The sequence below is a fragment of the Myripristis murdjan genome, chromosome 6 (genome assembly GCF_902150065.1).
Source record: "Myripristis murdjan chromosome 6, fMyrMur1.1, whole genome shotgun sequence".
In the NCBI taxonomy this organism is placed as follows: domain Eukaryota; kingdom Metazoa; phylum Chordata; class Actinopteri; order Holocentriformes; family Holocentridae; genus Myripristis; species Myripristis murdjan.
Window position 1 is genome coordinate 3,676,645 of NC_043985.1, and position 27,919 is coordinate 3,704,563.

At 41.6% G+C, this 27,919-nt stretch overlaps 1 protein-coding gene across 3 annotated transcripts; it reads right to left on the reverse strand.

The window, feature by feature from the left end:
• Positions 1-1,153: 1,153 nt before the first annotated feature.
• On the reverse strand, positions 1,154-27,333 carry ambra1b (autophagy/beclin-1 regulator 1b). Of its 3 annotated transcripts, none has more exons than XM_030053425.1 (19): positions 27,024-27,333; positions 24,602-24,807; positions 24,287-24,345; positions 21,656-21,839; positions 19,389-19,561; positions 18,950-19,016; positions 17,356-18,860; positions 17,122-17,208; positions 13,961-14,146; positions 11,255-11,335; positions 10,833-10,933; positions 10,607-10,717; positions 9,071-9,259; positions 8,441-8,595; positions 7,231-7,370; positions 6,733-6,837; positions 5,746-5,933; positions 4,748-4,879; positions 1,154-3,958 (listed from the first exon to the last, which is right to left on the reverse strand). In XM_030053425.1, the coding sequence occupies exons 2-19, from the start codon at positions 24,731-24,733 to the stop codon at positions 3,372-3,374; spliced, it is 4,182 nt and encodes a 1,393-aa protein (XP_029909285.1). In that variant the 5' UTR covers positions 24,734-24,807; positions 27,024-27,333; the 3' UTR covers positions 1,154-3,371. The 3 variants fall into 3 exon arrangements, with proteins under 3 accessions (XP_029909285.1, XP_029909284.1, XP_029909286.1); XM_030053424.1 differs by having other exon boundaries at positions 4,748-4,882; XM_030053426.1 differs by lacking the exon at positions 13,961-14,146 and having other exon boundaries at positions 4,748-4,882.
• Positions 27,334-27,919: the final 586 nt, after the last annotated feature.

A 27,919-nucleotide genomic window follows, 5' to 3' on the forward strand; every position in this document is an offset into this window, starting at 1 on the left:
GGCTGTGGCTGCAATTTAGCTGTATGGTGTCTTTCATTGACCAGATGTCCCCGTTTCCAGGGGACAGTTCCCTGATTTGATGTTTTGCCCTGGAAATGTCCCTGGGTCCCTACTTCCCCCCACTTCTCTAGATGGCACTGGTGTTACCAGAGGATATCTTGTGATTTGGGAGTATTTTTTTTTAACTCAAGACGATCCTGCTTGTAAATGAAAGCATATTACTATAAGATCTTGTGTTACGGGAAATATGTAGTGTAAAGTGTCCCTCCAAAAGTGGAAGACAGATTATCAGTGATGCTGCGTTGACGTCAGACAAATTGACATGATTTTGTTCCAAAACATGGTAAAGGCAAATAGCAAATAAGCAAAAAATACCAGGACATTAGTAAAAAAGAAAAGAATTAAAAAAGAATTTAAAAAAAAAGCCTCCAAAAGATCCTTAAAATTCCCTGAGGCATGTTCCATTTTGTTTCCAAATGAGTTTTTCCTCTTCAGTGAAGGTCAAAGGAGGTGAGTGTTGTTTCCATTTATTGTTTAAATGTGACTGTCCTGAAGCACAGTGGGACTGAACATGTGAAAAGGGGCTACATAAATAAACCTGCCTACACATGTGCAGCATATAAATGTTTCAAGATTTTATGTGTCAAACAACAAAGCTTTTGCACATTTGAGTACAAATGAAAATAAGAACCTGAGTGCACAATTGAAGATAAAGCCGCAGTACTTGTCTACTGAGTTTGCAATAAGAGCCTCTGTTCTGAGGACTTGCACTGAAACTTTGTCTTCAGTTAAGGTCTAATTAAAAGCTTCATCAGTCTTGTTAACTCATTGCTTAAGTATTAAGTCCAGTGTGGATATTCCATTTGTCAAGTTCATTTTAGCTGATGTGCCCTGAAGACTGAATGGCCATTCCCATTCTCACTCAAAACATTCTGATTAAACAACAGGATCTCATATAATCCACCAGACAATGGGAAAAGTATGATCAGACCACAGAGGTCCTACTACATGAGCTTAATGTTTTCAACATGGAAATGCTGAAGATAGCCTAGTGCTGAATCACGTAGGTTTCTATCTGTTGTAGTGCATTAAAAAACAAAAAACATTTACTGTGTGGATGAATTTTTTTCAAACAAGGCCATCTCATCACAAAAAACTCTCAAAGCTCTTTAATTACATCACGTAAAAGTCAAAGCAAAGAATAGCATCTGAATTGTACAAACTTGCTAGTTTGACATAGCAGGGATATTTGGTGAGACAAATGTACCTTTGTATTCCGGTTGCAATGCTGTCAGTGTGGTGATACTGTTAACCATTCACAGGACAAGGGGCGTGCATCAACCCCCACAACCCAAACACACACACTCACACAGAGAAAACAGACATGAGATCAGCCAAAAAAAAAAAAAAAAAAAGTTTTTTTTCTTTTTTAAATGTTCATTAATCAAGTAAAGCCAGGAGGAGCATTCAGATCAGTTGGTTCTTTTTAACCTGCTGCAACTTTTTCTTCCACTTGTCTTTTTCTGAGTCCTTCTCTGTACGTCACTAACAGAGTGAGCAGATTTTTTTTTTTCTTACATGCAGCAGCTGTCCGTGCCAGGTCGCCCCCGGAAAGAGAGATCCCTGATCTCAACTGGACTAACCTGCAGAAAAAAAAGGTTAAATAAAAAATAAAAAGTAAACAGCTTTGTCTTTGAATGACGCAAAGTCTCACTGGACAGCTCCGATCAGGGCTCTCCCTCCTTACATCTTCATTTTCATAGGTCCATTACTTACAATGTGGTGTCAGTCCCTCACCCCATCCCACCCCACCCCTCCATCCCAAACGCACACATAGACAACTTAAACACTATCAGTACATCAGTACATGACCCTCTAAAGCATTTGGGCAAAGCACATGTGTAAAAAACAAAAAAACAAAAAACAAAACAAACAAAAAAAAAACAACAGCAGAGTTATGTAGGGCTATACAGTTCATTTCAGGCTAGAAAGGAAAAGTAGCGCTTGATCAAAAAATTCAAGTTTTCTTTGTGGTTTTCCAAGTTCAGGAAATGGAGGAGGGGAAGGGAGGAGGGGAAGGGAGGGCAGGGCGAGTTGTTGCAAGCCTCGCCCCCACGGTTTTCATTCCCACAGGCCACGCCCTCAGGCAAAATAAAAACTGAATCCAGAGATGCTACATGTGCCTCCTGCCCTCCCCACTAACACACACAAACACAAAAACTAGCACTACTACACACATGCGGCTGACACACAGGAGATGGTGTGTGCATACCTTTTCGCTTGGTGCGCTGAAATATTAATCAATGCACAGCGTCAGCCATTGAGAACAATGGGTTTAAGGGTGCAGGACTGTTGTTGTGGAGTCCTTTGTGAAAGCCCAGAGACACACGTCTATCAACCAATACTACAACAAACATACACTCTAACATGCACAGATGCGCACACACAACCACCCGGCCCAGGTGGCTCGCCTTCTCTCAGCAAACACACACCATAGTGCAACTGGGAGGGGGGTGTGTGTGTGCATGTGTGTGGATGTGTGTGTCAAGTCTCCTCCCCCCACAGAAAACAGTTCTTCTCCTGTTCAGCCTTTAATATTATCTTTTGTTTTGTTGGGAAATACGAACTGCAGCATTATTGAAAAAACATGCAGTAGATCAGTTAGTTCAGTCTCATTTGTCCGTACAGTTATCATTGATTGATTTCCACATTATCACAGGGTTAACGTCCTCCATCTCTGCAGGCCAAGATGCAGAGTCCAGCCACAGGCAGACAGCCTCCAAGAAGTTTCAAAATGATCAGATATTGTAATTACACATGGTATAAAACAGGTTCCAAAATAAAGTTGTGCTGAATTCACTGTTTTGAACACTTTAATCACGCACTACTTCACATCATATTCAATATCACATGGCACTGAATGCAGCACATCGGAGTAAGTGTTTGTGTGTGTGTGTGTGTGTGTGTGTGTGCGTGAGAAAGAGATGCCAAGCCCCCCTACATGGCACTTTGATGAGAGGAACCTTGTCTTCCATCTTGCTGATATTTAAGAAACGGGCAGAGAGAAGCTCAGCGTTGGCTGGCCTTCATTCAAGTAGAAGCCCTTTCTGACATGGAATGATCGCGGTTCAGCTTCAGTCCAGTTTGTAAGTGCAGAGGAAGTGCACAGCAATGCCATCGAAGGGTGGGGGGGGTCAGTTGGGGGTGGGGAGACTGGGTTGCTGGATGGGATGTGGGCTTGTGCCCCTTCTTTTCCAGGCGTGAGACCCTGTGCAGAGTCGAAGCAGCACCCATTCTTTGAGAGTTAAGGCTTAGAGGAGCGCCCATTGTGATGTTGGTCAATGCTCTGCTTCTCCTGGCCAATAGGATAACTACCTGCTGTAAGGGTCGCCAGGGTAACCGTTTGGGCTCACATGGCTGTTGTTGCTGTTGGGGAGAGGACTATGAGACGACGAAGAAGAGGAGGATGAAGAGGGGGAAGACAAGAGCAGGGAGGAAGAGGAAGGACCTGGTAGGGAGTCATCGTCCATCCGTCCTCCATCAAAAACATCGTCCATGTCGACAGCCAGAGAGAGGCCAGAGGGCTGGGGTTCAGGCAGGACCGTGGAACCCCACATGGGTGCCAGCTGGTCTTCAGAGGGGCTGGAGTTTTGGGGACGGGCCTGGGCCTGAGGATGGGGGTAGGGCTGGGTCTGAGCCTGGGGCAAGGTGAGGAGGAGAGGACCTGAGGAGGAGGAAGGGGTCATGGAAGGGTCGGTAGCAGGCCGGTTGGAACCTGTGCCCGTCTGGGAGCCACGGTGGATGCGATGGCTGACGATAATGTTGTTTCCAAAGCCTCCCATGGAGGCCATGGTGGTGCTCTGCTCCCGCTGGACCACGGCAGTCATACCACCTTCAGCAATCAGTCGGCGGATTCGTGCTAGAGCGTCTTCCCCTGAGCTGAACTCCGAAGACTCTCCTGGACCCAGGAAAGAAAACACATCAGTAAGAAACAAGATACTGTGTCTACAGACACACTGAACCAGGATCACTCACTTGACTTTCTGCTTCACATGTGAAACTTGTAAGAGAACAGTCTATAATCCACTTCACTTGGAAATAGTGTTGACACAAAAGCAAAACTGTCTTTAGCTTTACTTTGAATTTTGACTGTGGCAATAACATCCTATGTAACACAGGCCCTGTTCATACCTGGCATTGTATGAGACTTGAATCCAGACTGTATGTTGACATAATTTATCCATATTAACTTTACATTTGACCCAATACATTATATCTGACATAAAAAAATGCATCTTCTGCAAATGTATGGAAATCTGACTGCCCTCCCCTATGATTCTGAAAAGGGAACAATTAGTTATCTGGTTTCATAACACAGCAATGAATCTCATCCATATGCAATTGATGGCTGATTGTACTGGCTGGGGACAGAGTGTTTTGGGAGACTCTACATGTGCCTTACACAAACATTTCAATTTGCTTGGCGAGTGTACATAGTGCACAAATCATCTTTGGCGCTTTTTTAAGTGGATGAGTGGTATCGGACTGCTATCTGATCTAAAGAAACACTTCAATTCCAGGTGTAAATGGGCTAATAGGCTGAATTCTCATAAAAAAATGAAACAAAGTAAAGATGTATACAAAGTTTCAAGGATGAGGTCAGTTCTTACATCAATAATTGATAAACAAAAATAAAAATATGTTGACAAGTTTTTCAAGTAGTAGTTGACAGAAAATAGAGGAGTACCACTGTTTGCTGTGGATGAATTTGCTTCTGCTGAGGCGTCCCCCTGGGACCCATCCTGGGCTCTGCTGGTTTGGGAACCTTCACCCTGCCCCTCAGGAAAACGGCTTGTGGATGGACCATCATGACGGCCATCTGCTGAGAATAGACACAACATCATGCTGGGGTGACTGGTAACACATTTCAAGGGCCCTTATGAAAACAGCTGATATCCTTAACACACAACATCAGCTAGAGACAATGGGTCAGCTTATCAGCATGGAAGATGGGAGTCTTTAGAATCAGGAGGGTCTTAACTATCCTGTGTGTCTGTAGTGATTTGTCATTAGTAGATCAAAACAGGACATATGGGTGGTATATTGAGTTAGTAGGATTTATCAGGGTAGTATAGCATCTACTGATGGCTTGCAGTGAGATGTTGATGCTGCCATATTGACTCCTGTACAGCAGACTGCATGAAAGTTTAAAATCTCACTTTGTATAAAAATGAAAATGTGACCCTTCCTCTCTGCCTCCAAAATTACTGACACTTATTATTTCATGTCCAACATTTACATATTGTCATGTTGCCTAATCAAACATCTCCAATAGCAAGTGACACTGAGCGTGCAGTTTCATTCTCCATTTGGTTTGTTTTGGGGTAAAATGTTTGATTGTTTCAAAATAAACTTCTTTCATATAACTTCTCAAACGCGCAGATTAAAGTTGCCTGCCCACACCTTATTTAATTTAAACAAGTTTAGATGAGCAGGAAGGGGTTTGCTTAGGGCCTCAAGAATGGTTTATATGAGAACTACAGGGCTAATTTAAGGCTAGTCTCTCTTCCTCCACTGACTCGGCTGACCATTTGTTTGCTGGTGGTGTCACCAGGCAGTGATATCACTACAAGCCATGTATGTATACATACATGGCTACATGGTATATTACATGGTATATTAGTACAGTATCTGTAGCCTGTAGGGTATATTAAAGATGATAGTATAGTATCTGTGTGTCAGTACTGAGTGCAGGCTGGGAGACACTGGGCTCTGATAGCTCCCTCTCTGTTTGCGTCTCGGCGTTCTGTAGTTGTATGATTGGTGTCTGAGTTCCTTGTGATGTCACTGAAGGGGCGGGATGACGGGGCTGGAGACCAATTGCGTTCATCAAACCCATATCTCTGTCCAGTCTCCAGCCTGAGCGACTTGGCCTGAAAAACAACAGGGAAAAAAGTTAGATTAGAGCTGCAGAATTAATAATTTACATTCTGATCATTTTGCAAAATGTTGAAGTGTGAAAATAATAAAAATAACCATTTGTCTTGGTTTCAGGTAACAAAATTATTCTATTGCATGATAGCAACTTAAGATATATTGTTATGTTTACGTGCAGGTTTTTACTCTTAATGTCGTCATATTTTAGTACTCTCTTATTTTAGGCCTCATTTACCACATTTAAACAAACAATTACTTCTTCCTTATTTTGGGGTGCAGATACAACCTCAAGGCAAACTATACCAAGGCTGTGCTCGTTTGCTGTCATCTGGTTTGAAACCTGATTATCTTCCAATACCCACTGAAAATCCACTTTCACAAACTAAACCCCTGAAGCAATTCCGAAGCAAACCTATTTTCAAAATAAAGTGATGATGTGAATTGATGCAGCTTATTTGTATTATGCAAGTTCATTATTTATTAAAATAGCTAAAATAGCCTTTTCCACTTTTCTTGTCACTATGTCTTAAAATCGTCTAATGTTTCTCTCCTCCTTTTCTACTGGAGATGCTGAGTCTCCATCGTATTCTCATTTTGGTCACACTGTGCACTGGAAGGTTATGACTTCTCACACCTGATTTATACTCTGTGACTCTCTGGGGAATAGAAAATTTAACAACCACTTCTTTGATGTTAAAATATGCAATTATTAATTGTGCAAGTCTAGAATTGCAATATGATGAATGGGGACTGATTGAGCAGCCCTATGTGGGATACCAGGATAAGGTTTCTCACCCTGGTCTGTCAGAGCCACGGGTCCGGCTGGTTCCACTGTTGTTGACAGAGAATAAAGGTTCGCTGCTTGATTCTCCTGGGCTCTCACCATCGCTACGATAGAACCTAGGCACAGCACACAAGTCATTAATTCACTTCCATGGAGGAAGTCTTAATAACAGAGGAGGGATTTCTTTGTGGAATCACCCTGACCATGACCTCATTAAAACACTAATTGACCTGCTCCTATTTATGGTCTTCCTGTTCACAATGACCATTAAGATAATCATATCAGTAACTTGACATTTTAGAGGGGGTGGAAGAAAAGCTTGACTCCTCCTGCCACGTGAACCTTTCTACAGGTTGGGAGAGTATCCAAGGACATTCCTCCCCTCAAAAAAACCTGTCACAAACTGCTAGGCTACCTAACATCTAACACTGCTTCATCTAACACACTCATGAGTCAAGTCTCTAGTACTGCTGCTTGTTAATGTTAATGTTAATGTTAAGAGGGCTCACACAGGTCGGCAGATGACCAGGTCTCCCTTGTTAGTTCCATAAGCCAGGCCCATTCCAGGATCTGGTAGCCAGCGAGCTGAGTTGATACTGACGTGGCGTCTCTGGTCTGGAGCCATGGGGTAAACCACATTGAACACCATCTGAAACCAACCAACAAAAGCAGATAAGAACGACTCTAAAAATACCAGAATAATCAGTAATTAGAAGCATTCCCAGAAATCATGAAGCCCTAGTTCCCTTGTGGAGAAGTAATACAGATTACAGAAGATCTGTTTCCATCAATTGATCCAAACAGTACTGTAATATTACCAGTAATAGCAGGAGAATTAGGAGCATTAGCTTCAGACTAGTATAAGCAGTATTCATACTAATATGACCAGGCAGCAATATTAATCACAATGATGGAAAAACAACAGTTTTCTGTGCAGAGAAGTAGACAGTAATAGCCCAAATTTTCACAGCAGGCATAGCTGTGGCAGTAGGAAAATTCAAAATCAAGTTAGCTAATGCTAACCTCATTAGCTTTTCCTTGTGAGAGGCTTAAGTGAAAACTGTGGTACACCAGGTCTTGTAAAATAACAAGGTAGCCTACCCCTGACAAAACACCAGCAGCACTGCCAGAGTAGTTACACCCTGATGTAAGTCTGCCCAGCATGTGACTGCTGTAGTCATAACAGTTCTAGCAGTTGCAATATTTTAGAAACCACCTCCATCGAGGTTCTGTGTGAGCTGAACCATTACTAAAATGTGATTTGACTTGCTGTAGGGCACTGACTGGTCAGAGAGAAACTTAACAGTGAAGCTCTACCAGTAGTAAAGCCCCGCTGGTTGCTGCTTACAAGCAGGACTTACTTTTCTGGATTTACCTATATGACAAAAGTTTCACAAACTTATGTCATAGTGGATAATCTAACCATGTCATTTTTTTTCAGGGAAAATCTTGGTTACACTAATATTGTACATAAGAAACAGCCATTTCAAGCTGGTCTTGCTGATTTTTTGGAGAATAAAATCCCTTGTGTGGGGCTCTGGTGGAGAAGTGAGGACAAACTAGTCGATATTAACACACGCGGCTGGTGGGGCAAATCCAGAAAAGTAAAGTGAGTGGAGTCGAGGTGAGAGGGGCCTATACAATGTAATGGAAAAGCATCAATAATGTCAGCAATTAGGATTAGCAGTGGTACTAGTGGTAATGTCACAGCAGTCTCACCCTGATGGAGGTCTCTCCACCATGTGGTTGCTGCAGGCGGAAGACTTGCGCCACCATGTGGTCGGTGGTGGGGTGCAGCAGGATCCTACGAGATGCTAGGCCAACCATCACATAGCAGCCCATTGGAGACAGGCTGACAGAGATAGCATTTGGACCTGTCAGAGGGAAAATTTTAAAACTTGATCACAATGGCTAAGCTAGTCCAACTGCGAATATCATGAGACAATTCAATGTTTTTTGTATTTAAGAAACTGAGGAAAATTATTTGAAATTTATCTTGGCACTCCAGAACTCGTCTAATTAAAAATGAATGCAGTTATTTTTATTTAAATTAAGTTGCATTTATTTTCCCATGTCACCAGCCAGCTCGATTTTAGCCAACCATATTTACTCCCTATCACCCCCAGGATGCACCATAGATTTTATACAGTGTCACAGAAAAGAAATCAGGTCATTAACATTGGTGTTAAGTTATTAGATATTCTATGTTACACTTAAAAGATTTACTGAATCTGTTGCTGTTCCTGAATTAAACATCTTGATAAAACGTCGGCTTTGAAATCTTAGTTGTGTGCTTGCTGCATTAAGCAGATGTTGGACTGCTGAAGATCATTTGAACAATAACTATACCAAATCTCTTGGTGTAGAGCATCTCTCCCAGGTTGTGGGGGGCCAGAGAGTAGACAGCCAGGATGCCCTCGTCTGGAAAACCACGCTGACTGCTGGGGATAAAGACAGCCAACAGCTGACCGTCTGCAGAGATGTCACAGCTTGCATCGTTGTAGATCTTACAGTTTGGCACCAGAACATTGACTGAGGCTGTGCAGGAGGCAGACAGACACATATAGACAGACACACAGTCATTACCCAGCATCTCTGGACTAGTAATTCAACTGATAAGGGTCTTTGTAGTTTGATGGTGTCATTTTTAAACTGAAAGACCATACCCAAGTATGTTTTAGAATATTTACCAGATTTCCTCCCCTTTTTTGAGTCAATAAATCCACCAATAAATCCACCTCTCCACTGCTTTGGCTAACATCTGAGCCAAGATTCAGAAGTCATGGATGTTTCAATTTAGTTTGTAAACTTTGTGTGGATATCTCTATATGGACAATAGTGCTGAAACACTTAAAGCTACATTAAGCAATATTACATGCATTTTTCTGAGTAAAATGGCCCCTTGCAATGTGAGATTCATCATTGTGGGTCTTTTTTCCACCGTACAATTTACAGCCACCCTGTTGTTATTTCCTGGTTTAAGCTTTGTAAATTTCTATACTGGCCCGAGTAAGCTCCTCCTCTGCTCTCCACTTTACCCCCTTTGCCACTTCAACGTCATTTAAAGCATCTCTGAACCTGCACATTCTACAGATAAACATAACCAAATTTCAATCATACAAGTACCTCTGTCGCTGCAATCAGCACTGCTGTGAAAGAAAAGGTTCTTTCAAGGTAGCTAACTTGGAGCTGAACATCTGCAACTTCATCACATTTTTGAATTGATGGTCAGAAACAATATAATCCAACAAGAGCCTTGTGAGAGTGAAATGCACCCCTCATTTTCATCTAAAAAATGTGTTTTTGGATGAAAATAAGGAATGCATTTCCAGTTTTGTGTAAGGGAACTACCATGAACCCGGAAGCAGGACTGACTCTGTTCACAGAGTTCGAGTTCTCAATAACCTCTAGTGGTCAGATATTGCTTAGTGCAGCTTTGATGTCAATTAATTTATTACTCAATAGACAGAAAATGAATCCCTCGGCTCAGCAAAATCATTCCTTCTCTGGGAAGCACAGATCCACTCAACAAACAGAATGGCACCCTATGCACAATATTTATGGATATGTTAAACTGCATCAAATGTTTGCCTTAAAGTGGTGTTTGAGGAAAGGTCATGAAGTTGGCACCTGTAAACACCTGTCAACGCACTCATAAACAATCACTGCAGGCTTCATAGTATGTTTATATGTAGCTGTGGTTAGAGAGGAATCTTGATGACTTTGTTGGTTAATGACAATAACTGGCTAATACCTATTTTTTTTTATGTAATTTAATTGACCTGAGGTATCAGCAAATTGACATATTGGTCTAATAATAACAGTAACATCCACAAAAACTCCACAAGCCAAGGCAGTGAAAAGTGCAGGCTAGAGCTGTTGTACCATTGCTGATCTCGGGCAGGTCAAATTTGGTGAAATCCCACCACTGCAGACGGTAGGTAGTGTTGGCAATGTTGCTGGCAACTGCAGACTGGCCGTCTCCAATCGATGCCCCTGGGGAAATACAAAAAGCACTGTCAGTGTTCAATATTGGAGGGGCTACCCAGGGGCTGGGGGAGGGGGGATGGCAGTAGTAGTAGTCTGGTAGTAGTCTGAAATATATTTTTACCGGCTAGTACTCTGTTAACAGAGGAGTGTGTAGCCAGACCAGGCTGTCCTCTCTCATGGAAGATCCCCGCATATGGCAGGTACTCTGGAAGAAGGAAGCGCCTAGAGGGCATTGAGAAAAACATCATAACCAACCAAACCTTGGTTAAATTACTATTTCTAGTAAAATATATATTAATTCATCATGCACAGTACAATGAAAACAAACTGGCATATCTGACTGCTAAACCCACTTATCTTGGACTATATGCAGAATCATGCATTCCTGCATCTTAATTGTTATCATGGGACTCTTAACAGATAGAGCATTTACAAGCTGACTGCAAGAGCGGTTGTGTCCATAAAGAGTTGAGAAGTGTGAAAGTCAAGAGTAGGGCTAAAGCTATGGGTTACTGGGTACAGGTAGCGTTAGAGCTGACTGACCGTGGGACAAAGCGACCCAGTGAGGGCGCCGACATTCTGGCGTTTCGTGGCGTCCTATGCCTCGCTCGATCTCCATTATCACTGGAAAACAAAACAAAACAAAAAAAACAATGGTAAAACTACACAATCAGACCTAAGCAAGCAGTGCTTAGTACATAGGTAAAGTAATTAGCTTGTAATGTAAACACTAATGTACAGGAAAATGTGGACACAGACAGGTATTGACCTTTAAAGCCATTTGGTTATGAGCACCAGAAATACCTCTAGTAAAAATTCTCTACAGTCAGGTGAAAATGCAGTTAACACCTGTTTTGGGTAGCACTGACTAGGGCTGCAATGAATATTCAATAAATTGAAAATTTTTTGAGTGCAATTTCCATTTTGATTTGTCGCCGTCATGAACTTCAAGAGTACAAGAATAACTTCCATGGATGTATCAAGAAATTGATGGCCTCCCTTGGCTATGGGCCAAGCCTTATTAATACTAGTGTATATAATAACTGAAGGCCGATTATTGACTGTACACGTAATTGTCATTAATAAAAGAACATAATTAGTAGCAGTAATATTATATAGGATGATGGTAGCCTGTTGTGGTATCTGTGATTTATTCTGGTCTCAAGAACACATTATGAATTCGAGTCTTATCTTGGAATTTTCTGACGTATTTTCGTCTTGACGTCTTGTCTCGAAGAATGCAGACTTGTTATTTCAAGACCAGCTGCATGTGCAATTACAATTTCATGATATGAGGTCTCCATTCACACGCATGTGTAAATGACCATTATATTCTTGTCGCATCCATGGATCCGCAATGGTGCGCAAGAACAAAACGTACGTGTGTGTCAGAGCCAACACGTAGCCAATTTGTCCAGTGTTGCTGTGTCCATTGGTTGCAGACAGGACATGTTCTGCCAGTCTGTTCTTTTTATGCTCAAGGACTATTTCTGCTGCATATGCTTTGTCTGTGATGTATGGAAATACGGTATTTTGATTTGTGGGTGTATGTATGAAAGAATGTATGGACGGATGATAGGCTAAATTATACAGCCTATCTTTTTTGTGAGTTTGATTGCTCTGTAGCACAAGATCTGTCTTGTAGACTCTATGCTTATAGTAACAGTTTTGAATTGGATTTGATTTGTTCAGGTCTTGGTCTGGATTTGGGTCTCCACCGTCTTTGGTCTTGGGCTTGCCTTGATATGTTCAAAATCCTGGTCTTGACTCAGACTTGACTGGCTCTGGTCTTTGTCTTGATTTGTCTTCAGTTACGACGTAATGACTACAACACTACCAACGTGCATTATATTGTTCTACAGCCTAAAGACATCAGTACTTTTAGTCAGTCTACTTCTCTGCTCAGTCTCCATTTCTCACTGATCACACCAGAAAAATCCTTGGAAAATGCTAACATGATAGTGAAGGTCTTCATGTCTAACAACATTTAGCAAAATGTAATTACCAAAACGTTTTGCTCACGCTTAAAATGTGAATTGTCTTCACACAACACAACCACTTGCATGAGGAGAGAGAGAGAAAGAAAAAAAGAGTGTATTCTGAGTCCCGGGCCACTAATGGTATAAGTGCAGCTTTGAGTGGATTTGTTTGGATCAAATAATGCTTTTCTCTGCTGTCTCATCTGTCAGTTGAGGTGCGCATAATGCCACAGAGCTCCAGTATCATATACCTATTGGTTAAGGAGCAATCTAGCGCTCATTGTAACATAAGGCTCATTGTAACATAGGAGCACTCATACACAAACTGTAAGCGATTATTTCAATTGTAATGTGGCCTTTTAAATGTGCAAGGATAGCATTTTTATATTTCACATTATAATTTAAGTCCCCTAAATGTTATGACCAACCAAATATTAAGGTAATAAAAATGGTATTGGTATAGATATTCATGACATCATCAAACCCTACATAAAAAAATTTCAGAAGGTTTGCATTTTGTTTTTTTAATCTGTCACAATGTAAAGCTTAAAGAAAGTGCTCTTGCTCATAGATCATTGAAACTCCATGTTCCATTTGATGATTACATGACAGACGTGACAGATGCGGTTAGGACACAGCCTTATACGCTCAACTTCAGTTTGCCACTTCTGGGAAAGAAGATTACCAGTGGTTTGAAAACAACAGCTGTGATCATGCAAAAGAATGTTAAAATGTTCATGACTTAGACACTATTTGATTAATTAAATGAGACTTATTATTTTGGGGCTGAAAGGAGTTTCAAGTTTAGGTTATTACCTAAAAATTAAGAAACACAAAATAGTTTTGCTCCTGGTCACCTTAAAGTAGTTCAGATCATATGAAAATTCTATGAGGCAGTAATTTGTCTGTAGTTGGATTCAAAGGTATGTAAAAACTCTGTAAAAAAGTCTGATGGTTCAAACAAATATTATGGGACAGTACTCTAAACATATTTTCTGCACATGCCAGTCCTGTAATGTTTATTGGTTTGTATAGTGTGGGGCTCAGCATCCAGTTATGTCAGTAACCAAGTAATCTGAGTAAATGTACTTATATTTAACGTATTTATCTCATCACCGAGCATTTGTCTCGTTCACCTTTTTTATTTTTAATACATCTCACAGAAGACAAAGCTCTGACTACACTTAGCTCTACATAAAAAAGGTTTAAAAAAAAAAAAAAAAAAAAAAAACACGGTTTAACCCTGAAAGAGATGTAGAATGGAACTTACTCCAGTTCCTCAAAGTCTACATCACTGTTGTCCATGGAGCTGGAGGGGTTGCTGGCTGGGCTGTCTGAGGAAGAAGACATGGCCCGCAGGCGGTTCTGCTGGTAGCGTAGCGAACGCTGGCGAATGCTGTCCCGCCTGGACAGATACTGGATCATCCTCTGGGCGTAGTAAGCTGCTGGAGATAGCCTGGACAGCACAGACCACAGCTTTAGGGCTGCTCTCAGTTTGAAAAGAAATCTGCCCGTAGCAAGATTTATTTTATTTTTTTTTTCTCCTTTCAGATTTCAAACGCATTGTTAGATGTATTGAGAAGGGGTAGTAAGGGTACTGTCTACAGCACAACACAGTGGAAGGGGGTTTGTGTAGTCAATCAACACCTGCTCCGCATTGATTGGAGCTTCAAATAACCTGAACCTTGAACCAAAAGCTATGCTCACATTACAGGCCTTGAAGGACCATACCAGTGATTTTGCATAGTATCTACAAATTGTACATACTTTATGTTTCTGCTGATCTTTGACTTCCGCTGATCAAAAGCAAGCTGTCATATTTTAGAACTCCAATATCATTTTTCCTATCAAGCCATTGGGTTACATTCATTCATTCTCTCTCTCTCATATATCTATCTATCTATCTATCTATCCATCTATATCTATAGATATAGATATAGATATGTGTGTGTGTGTGTGTGTGTGTGTGTGTGTGTGTGGATGATGTTCTTCACATCAGTATTCCATTACTGTAATAATGTTGTTCACACTAGTTTTCCAAAAAGCTGCAGTGTTTTCATGACTTGAAATTGGACGGAGTGAAACAGTCTCTCCACCGGAAAATAGTCACCATGGAAACGTTTGCTTTACACAGTAAATTATAAGTTCTGTGGTTTATGACTGGTGAGGACTTTGTTAGTTGCACAAGCAGAATATGTTAAGGCGGGCGTTTAAACCAAAAAGTCAAACTGACTGACTTAGCTCTTGAGTCTTTAGTATCCCCACATATTGCAAAATGCTTTGTTGCAATGTAAAATGTGAGTAAATGAGCAAAATTCAAAATCACTGGTATGGTCCTTTAACTCACCTCTGCCTTTTTTGTCTAAAACTGTGCAATTTTCTGACAAGTTTTTGTTATCAAGGTCAGCAACAATTTTGTATGTCAACTCTTTGCAATGTCACTTCTCCGTCCCTCTACTTAGGCCAACCAAAGACAAACTTTGCTAGGTTTTGTGCCTGCAGGCCAATGGCTAAGCTAAACCAACCACTAAAGGGAGCCATGGATAAGCCCTTAAGATGTTAGCAACACTGTATTGACCCATGTTTGCTTACATTTCTTACCATACCATTTGTGACTAAGAACATGGCCTTTTCAGCTTAGTGCTGCCTGATTCAGTTGTTGTGGTCACTTGTTTCATGGATTTCTCCACTGTGAATTCTGGGAATGGGACGGGGAGTTCTGCATTTACACAGCAGTGGAAGCTGTGGGAAGAGCTTGAGTCTGGTCTGGATTTTGGCGTCAAAAAGTCTCCAAAAAGCACACATAATTTTCAGGGTTGTTAGTTGGTTCTGAAATCACAGTGTTGTGGTGACTGCAGTGCTGGTGTAGCCCACAAAGGCTGCTGCCATAGCTGACATGCTGACTTTTTCCAAACATGTAATTGTATATAGACAAAATGCTGATCAGCAAAGCTGATTCGCTCCTTATCCATGTTTGGTTGTTATGCAAATTACAAAACTGTCACTGCTATCGAGTGTTTGGGTGGTACAGACGCAGACCCATCAACACAAGTTAAAATGAGTGCAGAGAAAAGACTGGAATATGGCCTCTGTTAAATCAGTTGGATGCCACTCAACACCCTACTCTCACTGCAGGTAAGTAAACATCATTCATCCTATTGAAATTAAACCTACTATGGGTAACACTTAAATTACCCAATATCCAACATCAATTATACAATATCTACAGTTCACATGCGCAAATGAAAAACAAATGATGTCTCAGATGTGCAATGGTGCATCACGGAAGCTGGTGAAATTGTGGTCCAAGCATGTATTTTAAGGAATCTCTGTAGTGGAGGTTGTATGAGACTTTGTCTGCTGTAGAAGGTGGCTTCCCATCGTTCTTGCTGTCCTCCATCTTTTTCTCAAGAGTGCAAAAGCAGACTCATGACAGCATCATGCGCTGTAGAGTTTGAGGAAAAACAACACGAATTCTGATCCAACTAGTTAGACTCCGCTTAGACGTCGCATTGCCGCAAATCACGAATGTATTGGATCTACAACCACATACAGATGTGGCCCAAAGTGAAATTTAAAGATTTCCTTTGTTTTTTTTTTAGTGATCACACTGCTCTGGGAAATAAATAAATAAATAAATAAATAAATAAATAAATAAATAAAATTCACATCTGTCACATGAAGGGAAAAATGGATTTGGGACACTTAGTGTGAATGTAGCCTGAGACACTTCATTATGACTGAATCAGTCCTACAGTGTAATATTACAATGAAAATTTTAAAAATTATTAGCAGAGATAATATCATGACTGAGCCAGTTGGTCTCCAGTCATCCACTTAACAATTTTTTTTCAACCTCACGTGATGCAGCAATAGCTTGAATACTACTGTCCAGCAGTTTCAACACGCACAAAGTTTTAAAAGCAGCCTAAACCTCAAAGAAACCCACTGGAGTTAGCTGAAGGAGGTATAGGAAGGCCTCATTCAGATTTTGATGATACCAGAACGATCATTTCTATTCTATCTTTCTGACCCTAATTGTGTTCACATTGTGGTTCACTGGTACACTACTACTGAGTCTACTGAAATGACTGCTAGCACTGGGCAGCCTCTGATTGGTCAGCAAGCTTGCATTTGCAGTTTATGCAGTGTGCATGAATGTTACAGAGTTACTCTCCAATGGACACGCATTTGTTTAACGATTTTAAAGAAGACCCTAAAAGGAGAAATTTTAAAAATCTAAGTTATTAAACAGAGCGCAGTATTTTGTGGTTTAAATACTGCATTCGTTCAAATCGCAATTTTGATTTGAATAATCATGCAGCCCGACTGGGAAATGCCATGTGCAGTAGGGTACCTGTCTGGATAAGGGTAAATGAAGTGTATTAGAGTACCTGTCTGGATCACAGTATATCAAGCGTATTAGAGTACCTGGCTGGATCAGGGTAAATGGGATGGTCTCTGGATCCTGCCACGTCATAGCGAGACAAAGACAATAGAGATGATTCCAACAGTCTCCTGTAGGACAGAAACACGTAGATTACAGGCTACTATCAAGAAAACGGCTACAAAATGGATTCATTCTGTTAAAATGTGACCATAAACTTTCATCTAATGGGGGCTTCCAGTAAGTGACGATCAAAGTAACAAGTAAAAAGCTTGTACCTCCTCAGTGAGTCCTCATCTGGGGGATCTACAGGCATTTCTTGGCTTAAGGCCTCCGGTGGCTCTGCCGAGCGGCTAGCAGCTGCCTGCCGATAAACCCTCTCCCATTGCGCTGTGTCCTGGTTGTACACCAAGCCCACAGTTTGCTCGCCAGGCTGGGTGGAGGATGGGGCTATGGGGAAGGCCACTGATCCTGCTCCTCCACCTCCAGCAGGAAGCTGCTGCTCACTGAGCTCTGGTGGTGCCCTCCTATCTTGGGTCTGCACCTCTAGCACCCTCCTGCCCTCTTCATGTTGCCAGGGGGATGAAGAAGAGAAGGAGGCAGAGGGCTCTAGAGTGGAGGCAGAGGTGGAGGAGGCCTGGCTGGTACGCTCCCAGCGCTGAGAGTCATGGTTGAAGGTCAGCAGATTGTGGCAAGCCCGGCAGCGGTTCAGATGGCCTCGAGAGGCTGTAGGAGGAACAGTGTTCTCCAAGCTGTGGGAGGGAGGAGGAGGGAGGGGGGGCTGGTAGTGGATGATGGTGGGGGAGGAGGAGGATGGCCCAGGTCTGTCTGGGTCCATGTTATTGTTCAGCAACTCTTGGCTCTGCTCCTGGGTGCCATCCCCCACGCTACCCCCTAGTGGTGACTCAAGGTCCTGCATTCGGTCAAACTCCATGAAGTAGCGGCTCAAGTTGCACTGCAGCACGTTGCGGAAGGAGGCTGTGTTGCTGCGGGAGCCATCCCAGAATGGGTGATGCCCACTGCTCGTACCAGCACCTCCTCTGCCCGCAAGCTCTGCTCCCTGTGGGGGGAAGCCCCTCCCTTCAGTGGCTGAGGTATAGACAGGGGAGTGAGACGAAGCATCCTGCTGACGGAGCACTGACAGGAGGCTGACTGAGGAGGAGGAGCTGGTCCTAGGTGGCAGCATGCTAGCTCCTGCCCCACCCTCCCTCATGTTCAGCAGGCTGCGTGTCCAGTCAGGGCCCGGCCTGGCAGAGGGATGGGGCTCAGCGCCACTTGGTGTAGTGCGGTGAAGAGAAGTGCCGGCGCTATAATAGACCGAGGTAAAGGCAGAGGGGCGCTCTGATGGCTGCCTGGGCTCCGTGCGAGCTGACGAGAAAGTGGAAGCGGGAGGAGGCTGGAGAGTGTCAGATGTCACCCTGGGATCAGAGGGACTGGCTGGGGAAACATCTGCAACCAGGGAAGGGCTGCGATTGACAGAGCAGCGACTACACAGGCACACCATGCCCAGGTGCTGGGTGCAGCCAGGAAAGGGAGGCCCACGCTCGGAGCTGGGGAACTGCGCCAAAGGCAAACCAGGAGATTCTCCAACAGTACTGCCGCCATCACCAACAGGGCGTGGCTGCTCGCCTCCAGCCTGAGCCCCTGGGGAGCGAGATGACAGGATGTGGAGGAAGTTGTGGAGGATGGGTGTACGGCGAACTGGCTGGGATGGCAGAAAGGAGCGTTGGCGAAAGTGAGGCATCTCAACACTGTCCATAGGAACCTCTGAGTCCTCCTCATTCTGAAAGAGCACCAGACAACAGCACTGACAAGTCTAATCAACCAGTGATATGAACAATAGAGATATCAAAGATATCCAAGAGTTCTTACCTGTTGATTCGATGGGTTCACTATCGCTGTCAGGAGGTTGTGACCCAGAGGATCAAACCTCACCAACCTGAAATGAACATATTCAGAAACTTTTATGATTAACTATCTATTGAAGTTTGTGATCTGATCAAATGTGATCTAATCACTCCCATTTCTATTTTGCAAACCACACATTCTAATCTCTGTTCCTAACAGCCCCTAATAGTATGTAAAACAACTGTCCCTCCCTATTTCTAAATTGTATGAGCAACCTGTACCACTGTAAACCATCCACCATATTTTTTCACAGTTTCATGAATCTGCAGATAAAGATCATTGTTAAAAAATATTTTTCTGAGGCGCTCTGTGCTTGCGGGGCATTCAAGATTAAGAGCGATATGTGCTCCAAACATGCAACTCCAAATTTCTCTCATTGCCCTTGTGGTTCTGAAAACCTCACCGGACTCTCTCGGTGTCACTGCCGGTCTTGACCACAGCAAAGGGTTCAGGGCGGCTCCAGTCCCAGAAGTGGAGCTCATTGTTGGTAGCGATTAAAAGAAGTTGAGCAGTCGGATGGAAGGCAAGGGAGGCGATGGCAACATTGCTCTCAGTAAACCAACTCTCACTCCCACCCTGCAGAGAAGAATAAATATTCTAGAATGACTGTTAGGGCTTAAAGACTTACTCTACATTATCAATGACTAAAAAATTGTCAACAATAATTTGTGTTAACTGGCCTAGCAGCCTGTCTGGTCTACGTAACATATCCACTTGGACTCACTTTACACAGCTGACCAAAATACTAAGTTAGAATTAACGATGATCAAATTACACACTGTAAGAAGGGTCCCCAGGAAACACTGAATCTCATGCAGAAATAAACTTTATATGGATGATTATTGTGCATGTCTAAAAATTAGGCTATGTAAATGTCCAGTAGATTGACCCTTGAATTGGTTTCGGCAGTTGACAGTTTGCCAGACACAACATAATCAGTGACACGGTGGTGGAACTACTCTTGTGGCATGAGCTATAATTACCATAGTTATGGTTACCATAGAATACCATTTACACTCAACACATACCAGTCACGTCAGGCCAGCTTCCTTCATCTTTTCTTCTCGGTGGTTGGCTGGACCAGAACCAGGATATTTTACTTTTTTGACCCAGTCTCTCTTGGGGCGACCAACTTGGCATAATTACTCACAAACTGACACCAGGTCTGTGGCCTTTTCCTTGGTCAGATGCTCCAAGTAAAAATGACTTTACCTTCCAGCTGACTACCATAATCATGACTGCCCCATCATGAATAAAGCAAGGCTGTTGTCACAGCATATAACTACTAAACAGTTAAATAATTTTACCAAACTCCTATTACTTAAGAAAAAAAAATTAAATTAAATATATTTTTTAAAAATTATCCAATTAATCAGCAGAATAATTCTAATAATAATAATTATTATTATTCTGACTGTCAGAATAACCATCAGGATAATCCCTGCAATAATTGTCAAAATATTTCTTTGTAGTAATAAATCAACAGAATAATCAGTTATCGAAATAACTATTTTATTTAGCCATAATGAATGCAGTCAGTTCAACAGTAAACAAACAGTAAACGAAAAATTAAACATGTGAAAGAGAAGTGTAATGATGGAAGGAGTCCTCAGGCAACAACACGCTGCCACAGCCACTGCAGGTATGTGTGGCTCCTGCAGAAGCTGCTGCCGGGGCTTCCTGCACCTCTCTATAATGGTAAATGCATACGGGGAGGTATGAGGTCGCCCAGGTCTTTTTTGTATGACCTCTGTGTTTTGTGGCGGTTGATGTAGACAACATGATGCCGGTTTTCATGTCTCATCAACCAGGTGGAACTGAGGAGGTTTGTTCTGTTCTGATACTGCAGCTCATACCCAAATTCTACAGACCGCAAGGTGTCACTAAATTCGTGGGGAGAAATAAATCAAAATGTTGCTTTGGAGTGAATGTTTTGCCTCAGTGGCTGCAGCCATGAGTTCTGCTGTTTTTGTCTGAGCTTCATTAGCACAGTTAAAAAAAATGACATTGCTGTCAGTGTTTTAGTGATTGGTGAAGTGTGACACACCGTGTCAACCACAGCGTAGCTATTGCTACACTTCCACACAGGATTTAAATTACATTGTTATTATGTACGTCAGTACATACAGTCAGACAGACAGTCAGTTTATGTTGCCTGCGCTGACACATGCAGGGCAGAGGAACGCTAAGCATCGTCCAAATTACAGAATATGAACTCCTGTAATACATTACCTGAGAGTTAATTTGTGACGCAGCATAATACATGATAGAACAAAACATGAAACGATAAAAATGTTTCTACTGTCACACAATATACTGCCCTAATATACGATATATAACCAAAATACTGAATGAGCATATTTTAAAATAAGGTGATACTATCTAGTGTGAATATTTCAGGGGATAATAAGGTTGGGCTAAACTTAGAATCACTACACCAAAGCATTAAGATTTTATTTCTTTATTTCAGTATAGATTTTATGAATCCTTCTAACTATACATTAACCCTTGTGATCTTATAGAGCTTTGATAAAAACTGATTCTGGTTCAGTGACGATGGCAAGTGCCTGGCAAATAAAAAGGACGATGCCCCTCCAGTGTGTATGTTTCCATATCATCTAATATTAATTAAAGTAACTACTCAGGATGATGCTTCAGAAGGAAACTCACGTGCAGATCCCAGATGCGGACTTCGCCATCAAGGCACCCGGAGGCCACCAGGCCGGGGATTGTGGGGTGAAAGGTCACACACCAGGGGGTTCTGCGGTGGCCCACTAAGGAATGCAGGCACTTTCCAGTCTTCACCTCCGTTATATAAATGTTATGATTGACATGTGTGGAGGCCATAAGGGTCCTATGGGGGGTGGGGGGTGGGGGGGGTAGAGCACAGTACTGATCAATGAAGAGCCTAGTCCACAAATCTCTCTTTTCTTATCTTCTCATCTTTAATAATTGTCTTTCTAGAAAAATATATGGCTGTCCACTGGTCTATATAAACATACAGCTAGCATGTTAATATTACTGATAATGCAAGTCATTTTCAGTTTTTTTTTTTTTTTTAAATCCATCTCAAATATGTATCTGTATAATAGCTGATTTGCTGAAGTGCTAACGGAGTTTAGGACTGGGGTCACTGAGTTGTATTTAGTATTAGCTCTGTTCTTTGTCCATTTCAAGTAAATTGTGTAAACCCAGGATGCTGTCAGGAGTCACCCTTAACAAGTTTTGCGCAGGGAGCTACCAGGGAGCAAGTAAATTGTGTTTTTGATTGAGTTCTGACAAAGTATGGATTTTTGAAGTCAAATACAGGTTTTTGCTAAAACAAACAAAAAACAAAACAAAACAAAAAAAAAGCGAATACTGTACGTCACTTTCCTCTTGAAAACATACTTATGACCCTGAATTAGCCTAAATATCAAAATGAAAATGGGCAAACTGAATTGCCCATCTTGGTATAAATAAAGTTTTTCCTGATTCTGATCTCTGAATCTGAACATTTGCTGAAAAAAACAATACATCGCCCAAAAATCAGTGCTACATGCTTGATGCAAACTGATTTTGGTGGAACTAAACACAAAACATGCGGTGTTGTGAGGCTGAGTCAGCAGGTATGGCGCTGCGTGGTTCTATGATGAGACTGAAAAAGCTCAACTAAATCCTTCAACCTACACAACATATATGAGAACAGGGAGGCTGCAAGAGATGTCACAACAGCACAGTTTTGATGAGGACAACTTTGACCGATTCAATTTCGGAGAAAACAGAAATGTAAATTTACTGAAGAAGAAATCAATGCAAGCAATGCTGAGAAGAACAGGAGGTTTTAGTTAGGCAAGTCAAGTCCCAGACAGCAACCGGTGGCGTCTACAGTCCCTGGCACACAGCCCTTGATAGACAGTACTTGGCCAACTGTGACCGACAATTGCCTATACTTTGTGCACTGTGTTCCACACTGTCAAAATGACTTAGCTGTGTCTACGAGAAGGAACTTCTGTTGCCATGAATAGGGCGGTATTAACCGGCAGAATTGGCTACCAATATAGCAGAGGATTTGTTTGACAAAGCAGACTTATTCTGATTGAAAATTGAAAGAAGGCACCGACACATAAGTAAGTCAAGCAAATTGTCTACCTGATTCTGATCTGCCAACTTTTAAGCTCTCCTAGGCTAAATGAACTAGGCTAACTGTAGCAGGACATGTGTTATCCCAAGAACGCCCTGGGAGACCTACAAGCCTCAACTAGCAGGAAACTTTCTAGCATTTCGTTTTATACTTGAGCAGGGTGGAGAGCGACTGTTGACTGTGACTGTAAACCGTACATTCAGCTTCTCCGCCTGTCCTTAAATTACAGTATTTTCTGTTTCTTTCCTATTTCACTAAAAACAAAGAACAATAAATCTTTCCAAGGCACAGGCTGGAATTTTGCTTTAAAAAAAATTATCATAATTTATTACAACACAATCTAACAGTACACCTGCTACCTCACCTACAAAGCCTCTTTAATTGGCAAAGGAATACAAGATCTTTTAATAACAAATTAAAATAAATGGAAACTTAATTGATAGATTGGGTTCATATGATTTTCCTAATATGTTGTTAATGTCTAATACATTTTGTTGAGTGCTAGGATAACGTATTTTGACTGACAGCCCATCACTTTAAAATAACATTTTTCAGGGTATGCAATACATTCTCTACCTCCACCACATTACAGGTGAGGAGCATACAGACTGTTCCTGAATTTACTGTATGGTCAGAGGTCTGCAACATCAGAGGCGTAACAATATGAACAACGTGGGAAAACTAAATGCAGAGAAATATTCTTAGTAATTATGACTAAATGGCTAGAGCTGCTGAAAAACATACCAAAATCCTGACAGAATTGCAATTTTATGTCATATAGTAATAGATGATAGCATTTCACCAAAACATGGAAGTAGAACAGAGGGTTTCATTACCTGCTCCACCTCATAAAAACTGGTCAAGTGACTGTCTTGACCTGTGAGTCAAAACTTTTACACAGAACTGAAATTATCAAAGCGCTCCAGAGTCAGCTCCTGTCTTCATCACTAAAGACTGCAGTCTGTTTAATGCGCTTAGTCAGCGCTTGCATCCATTAATTATCATTAGTTTACAAAAGCGCTGGTGTGCTCCAACTAATCAGCTAAGTAAATAAACAGGGAAAGTCAGCCTCTATTTTTTTTTATAAATCTTTTCTGACAACATTCCAATTCAAAGGAATAAATCTGAGTCTTCCTGAAATATTCCACAATTCTGAAAGAGATAGTTGAATTCCTTACCGGTCAGGGCTGAATGCCAACAGGAACGTTGATCGAGGGCTGTCCGGCAGCTCCACTTTCTATTAGAGGACAAAAACAAAATCCTTACATTCAGTTAAGTGGATATAAAGCTATGCAACATTTCTACCACAAAAAAAAAAAAAAAAAAAAAAAGGCAGCTCTGTCAGATTGGGTGCAATGCTACTGGTCTACTGGTCTGTTTGTTGCAAAATTAAAGTTGTCACAGCCAACTTAACATTCTTTGCATGAGAGAAAAGATGAAAAACTGATTGAGTGATAAGAGGATTTAACCATACTGGGCTTTTCCGTGGTTACCTGACTCTGCCATTTCATCCAGCGGACTTTCTCCTCCACCAGCTGCTGCAGGAGCCGCTGGGAGCCAAAGGTCTGGGAACCTCGCTCCCGATTAGACAGGATGCGGACAGAGTTCCTCTGGCGGGACGCCATGTTGCTACTGGTGGTCTTGGCTGTTTAGCTGCTCACACCCACTGCTGCTAGTCCCTTGCCATGCAGAGTCTAGGCTAGGAGTGACCAGAACAGTGGTTCAGACACAGTCAATGAAGTCTAAACGCATTCATCAGAAAGTCAGGTTCTACTCAGAAAGACATAATGAGCACCGGTCTTGTTTCTTAATAATCCTGAAACAAACTTGGCCATAGTTAACTTGGACAAGAAATTTAACAGAACTCCAGGCAATCTGAAAATGTGCTATGTGAAAATGTGAAATATTACCAAGATATGAAATATGACCAAGTAAATGAAAGAAGGACAGGGTTTGAGAGACATGAATGAGCACAGCAGGCCTGATACTTATCAGTGCAAACCTCCAAAACTCAAGGTCTGACTTCTCTTCCTATCATGTGCTACAGAGTTATTTATCATTTAGCGTGACATCTCCAATCACTGGATATAGTGATCATGCTGGAACAGTGAAAAAACAGAATCATCAACAGCTCTTTCAAGTGTCAGGATAAGAAGCCCAAACTGGCAAAACTGCAAAAATAAATTACATGAAGCATACTCCAAGACCCATTTCAGCCAGACCATAACTACTTGTAAATGCTTTCGCACAACTTTTTTTTACGAAGTAGCCTACTGTTAAGATATCACTTGAGGCTTACCAATTAAAAGTTCTTCAACCACAAGATGAAATTTTCTTTTACCAACACCGAGAGATAAGCTCACCAACTAAAAATATACTATCTTTGGCAGGCCCTGGCAATATATTAATGCCATGATTGGCAGACTAAAGTGTTGTTCCAAGAAATGCCAATGCTCAACAAGAAATAACATTTTGCTTCAGCATTCCACGGCCCAACAACAGTACCTGATTTTTTTTTTTCCATTACATTCACATACATACATGCTTCCAAATTTCCCTTGTGATTTGACTTTGACATCTCTGAGATGGGAGGGAGTAGCCTCAAAGATAGAGAGGCAGGCTTGTGTATGGATCCCTAGTTTGGCTGGAAATTAGTGCGTGAAGAAATACAATTAGTAATACCTTCTCACCTCAACAACTACTATCACATTGTACTTGAACATGGCTCTTATCCCACCTGCTGCAGCCAAGCTGTTAAATGGCTAGCAGCAAAAGCCTGTGGTTGTACCGGGCAGCTCCCAATATGCATGTGTGGATCTGTGTGCATGTGAAGCAGGGTGGAGTGGAGAGACTGCCTGAAGCTAAGGCAACTTTCCCAGGATACACAAAAGTTTACAAAACACAAATCACAAGGCTTTCATGAGACTGCTGATTTCAAAGAGTTTATATTAAAACCGAGAAGGATGCAGCTTAATTGAATCAAATTATCAATTCATCACTTCAGAATACATCAACTGGCCCAAAGGATTATGTGTCTATAAATTTGAAATGCATCACTGCGAGAGCAACCAATGACCCCCCATGAAAACAGCAGACAGTCCATTCAGATACTCAGCAGCTCACAGCAATACCATTTAAAGATGACTGCAAATGCTCTCTCCATAGCCAGGGTGATTCTCTGTGATGAACACTGACAGAGTAAAGGTAGACGTGATATTTTAATATCTCTAACGCTGAAATGTAAAATCTTGAATAGCATCTTGACAGTCATATCCCCTAAAACAATTCCTTATACCCTTATATCTAATGTGAGTAGTAGGAGCAGTACTACTAACAGTCTACATTTGAGCATTGCCAAATCAATGACTAGATTACTCAATTAACAAAATGCATGCCATCTCTACTGGTTGTTGCTACATACATAGACTTACTGACCAACTACCATTTCCATTTTATCAAAACAGATGTCTAATCCATTTCAAAGCCAAAACAATACACACCAAAATAAAACACATTCAGCTAGCTTGCCTTGACGACTTTCATAGATAGCAAACACTAACTGACCAACAGCAGTTGTTTACTAGCTGTGTGACAATAATTACTTGGTAAGCTACTCCCTGGTAAGCTTTGGTGAACAACGACTAACCTCGTCAAAAACTTGATTTAGGCAGTATTAAGGGTAGCTAGCCTTATTAACCAGCTAGTTGCTATCCAACCAAAGAGCTATGGGAGAGGAGCCCATTCCCGATGTAACGTTAGCTTACTGGCTAACAAACAGAAATATAATGTAGAATATAAATGTATCCTGGATTTTAACAACCCCCACATTAGGTTACACTAAAGTTAAGTCGACAACGTATGTTTCCAGTCGCTGTGGTGTAAAAAATACCAATCACACCGAATTTCATGGCCTACCTTCCTTGCTCGAATCTCTCTTCCAATTTGCCATCCTAGGCGTAAGCTAACAGGCCATCTTCAGTTGACTATAACTGCGCTAGCTCGTTAGCTGGCTTGCTCAAAACGGGAAATGGAGCTGCTGAAAATAATGTGTCTGGCGTGAACATCGGTGAATTCACAATTACTTCTAACTACAAACGTCCACGGAAATTAATGGACAACATTCATTCCATGTGAAGAAGGCGAGAAAATGTTTCCTAAGGCATTTATCCAATGTTTTACTAGCTGCCCGACGCGAAACTGCTACTGCGTAACTAGCTAGCCGCTAGCTAGCACCGCACACAGGATTATAAGCAGAGCGCCGTTTACAAGTAATCGAACCCAGAGCTCTCTGCATCTACCTGTGGAGAGGGGAGCACCAAATACTAACTTTAACAGAAATAATCCAGTAGAAATAAGATAATCCTACCGGAAATGCTCTCAAATATGCCAAAATCAATCACCACTCTCCAATTGTAGTAATGAATGAATAAATGAATGAATAAATGGATAAATTAGCCTGATTGTATGAGACCGGTGAACTTTATTCTAAACATGAAGAAGCTATTCAGTTTAATCAATAAAAAACAGATTTTTATAAGTCAAAAAAGGGAACATATTTGGATTGTGAATTTGATTATGATTGCTGTTATTATGCTTTTGTGACATTGCTTATTGCTCAGTTTCACAAGATGTATCAAATTATGTTAGACTCAAACACAGCCAGTAATTTATTATGACACAATATACACAATCAAAATTTATGATTTTATACTGGTACATTTTTCATGGACACCTGGGGTGTGATTCTGTTTTAGTTGTTGGGGGATTGTATAGGTAAAAGAAAATATCAGCATTTTGACAGTCAAAATTAA

Excerpts from the sequence above, each read along its gene's own strand:
- ambra1b (XM_030053424.1), bottom strand. The coding sequence starts at position 24,733 with ATGGCGTCCCGCCAGAGGAACTCTGTCCGCATCCTGTCTAATCGGGAG. Across the intron at positions 17,209-17,355 it reads GATGAGGACTCACTGAGGAG|GAGACTGTTGGAATCATCTC; the intron begins GTACAAGCTTTT and ends TCTGTCCTACAG. Across the intron at positions 10,934-11,254 it reads CTGGGTCGCTTTGTCCCACG|GCGCTTCCTTCTTCCAGAGT; the intron begins GTCAGTCAGCTC and ends AATGCCCTCTAG.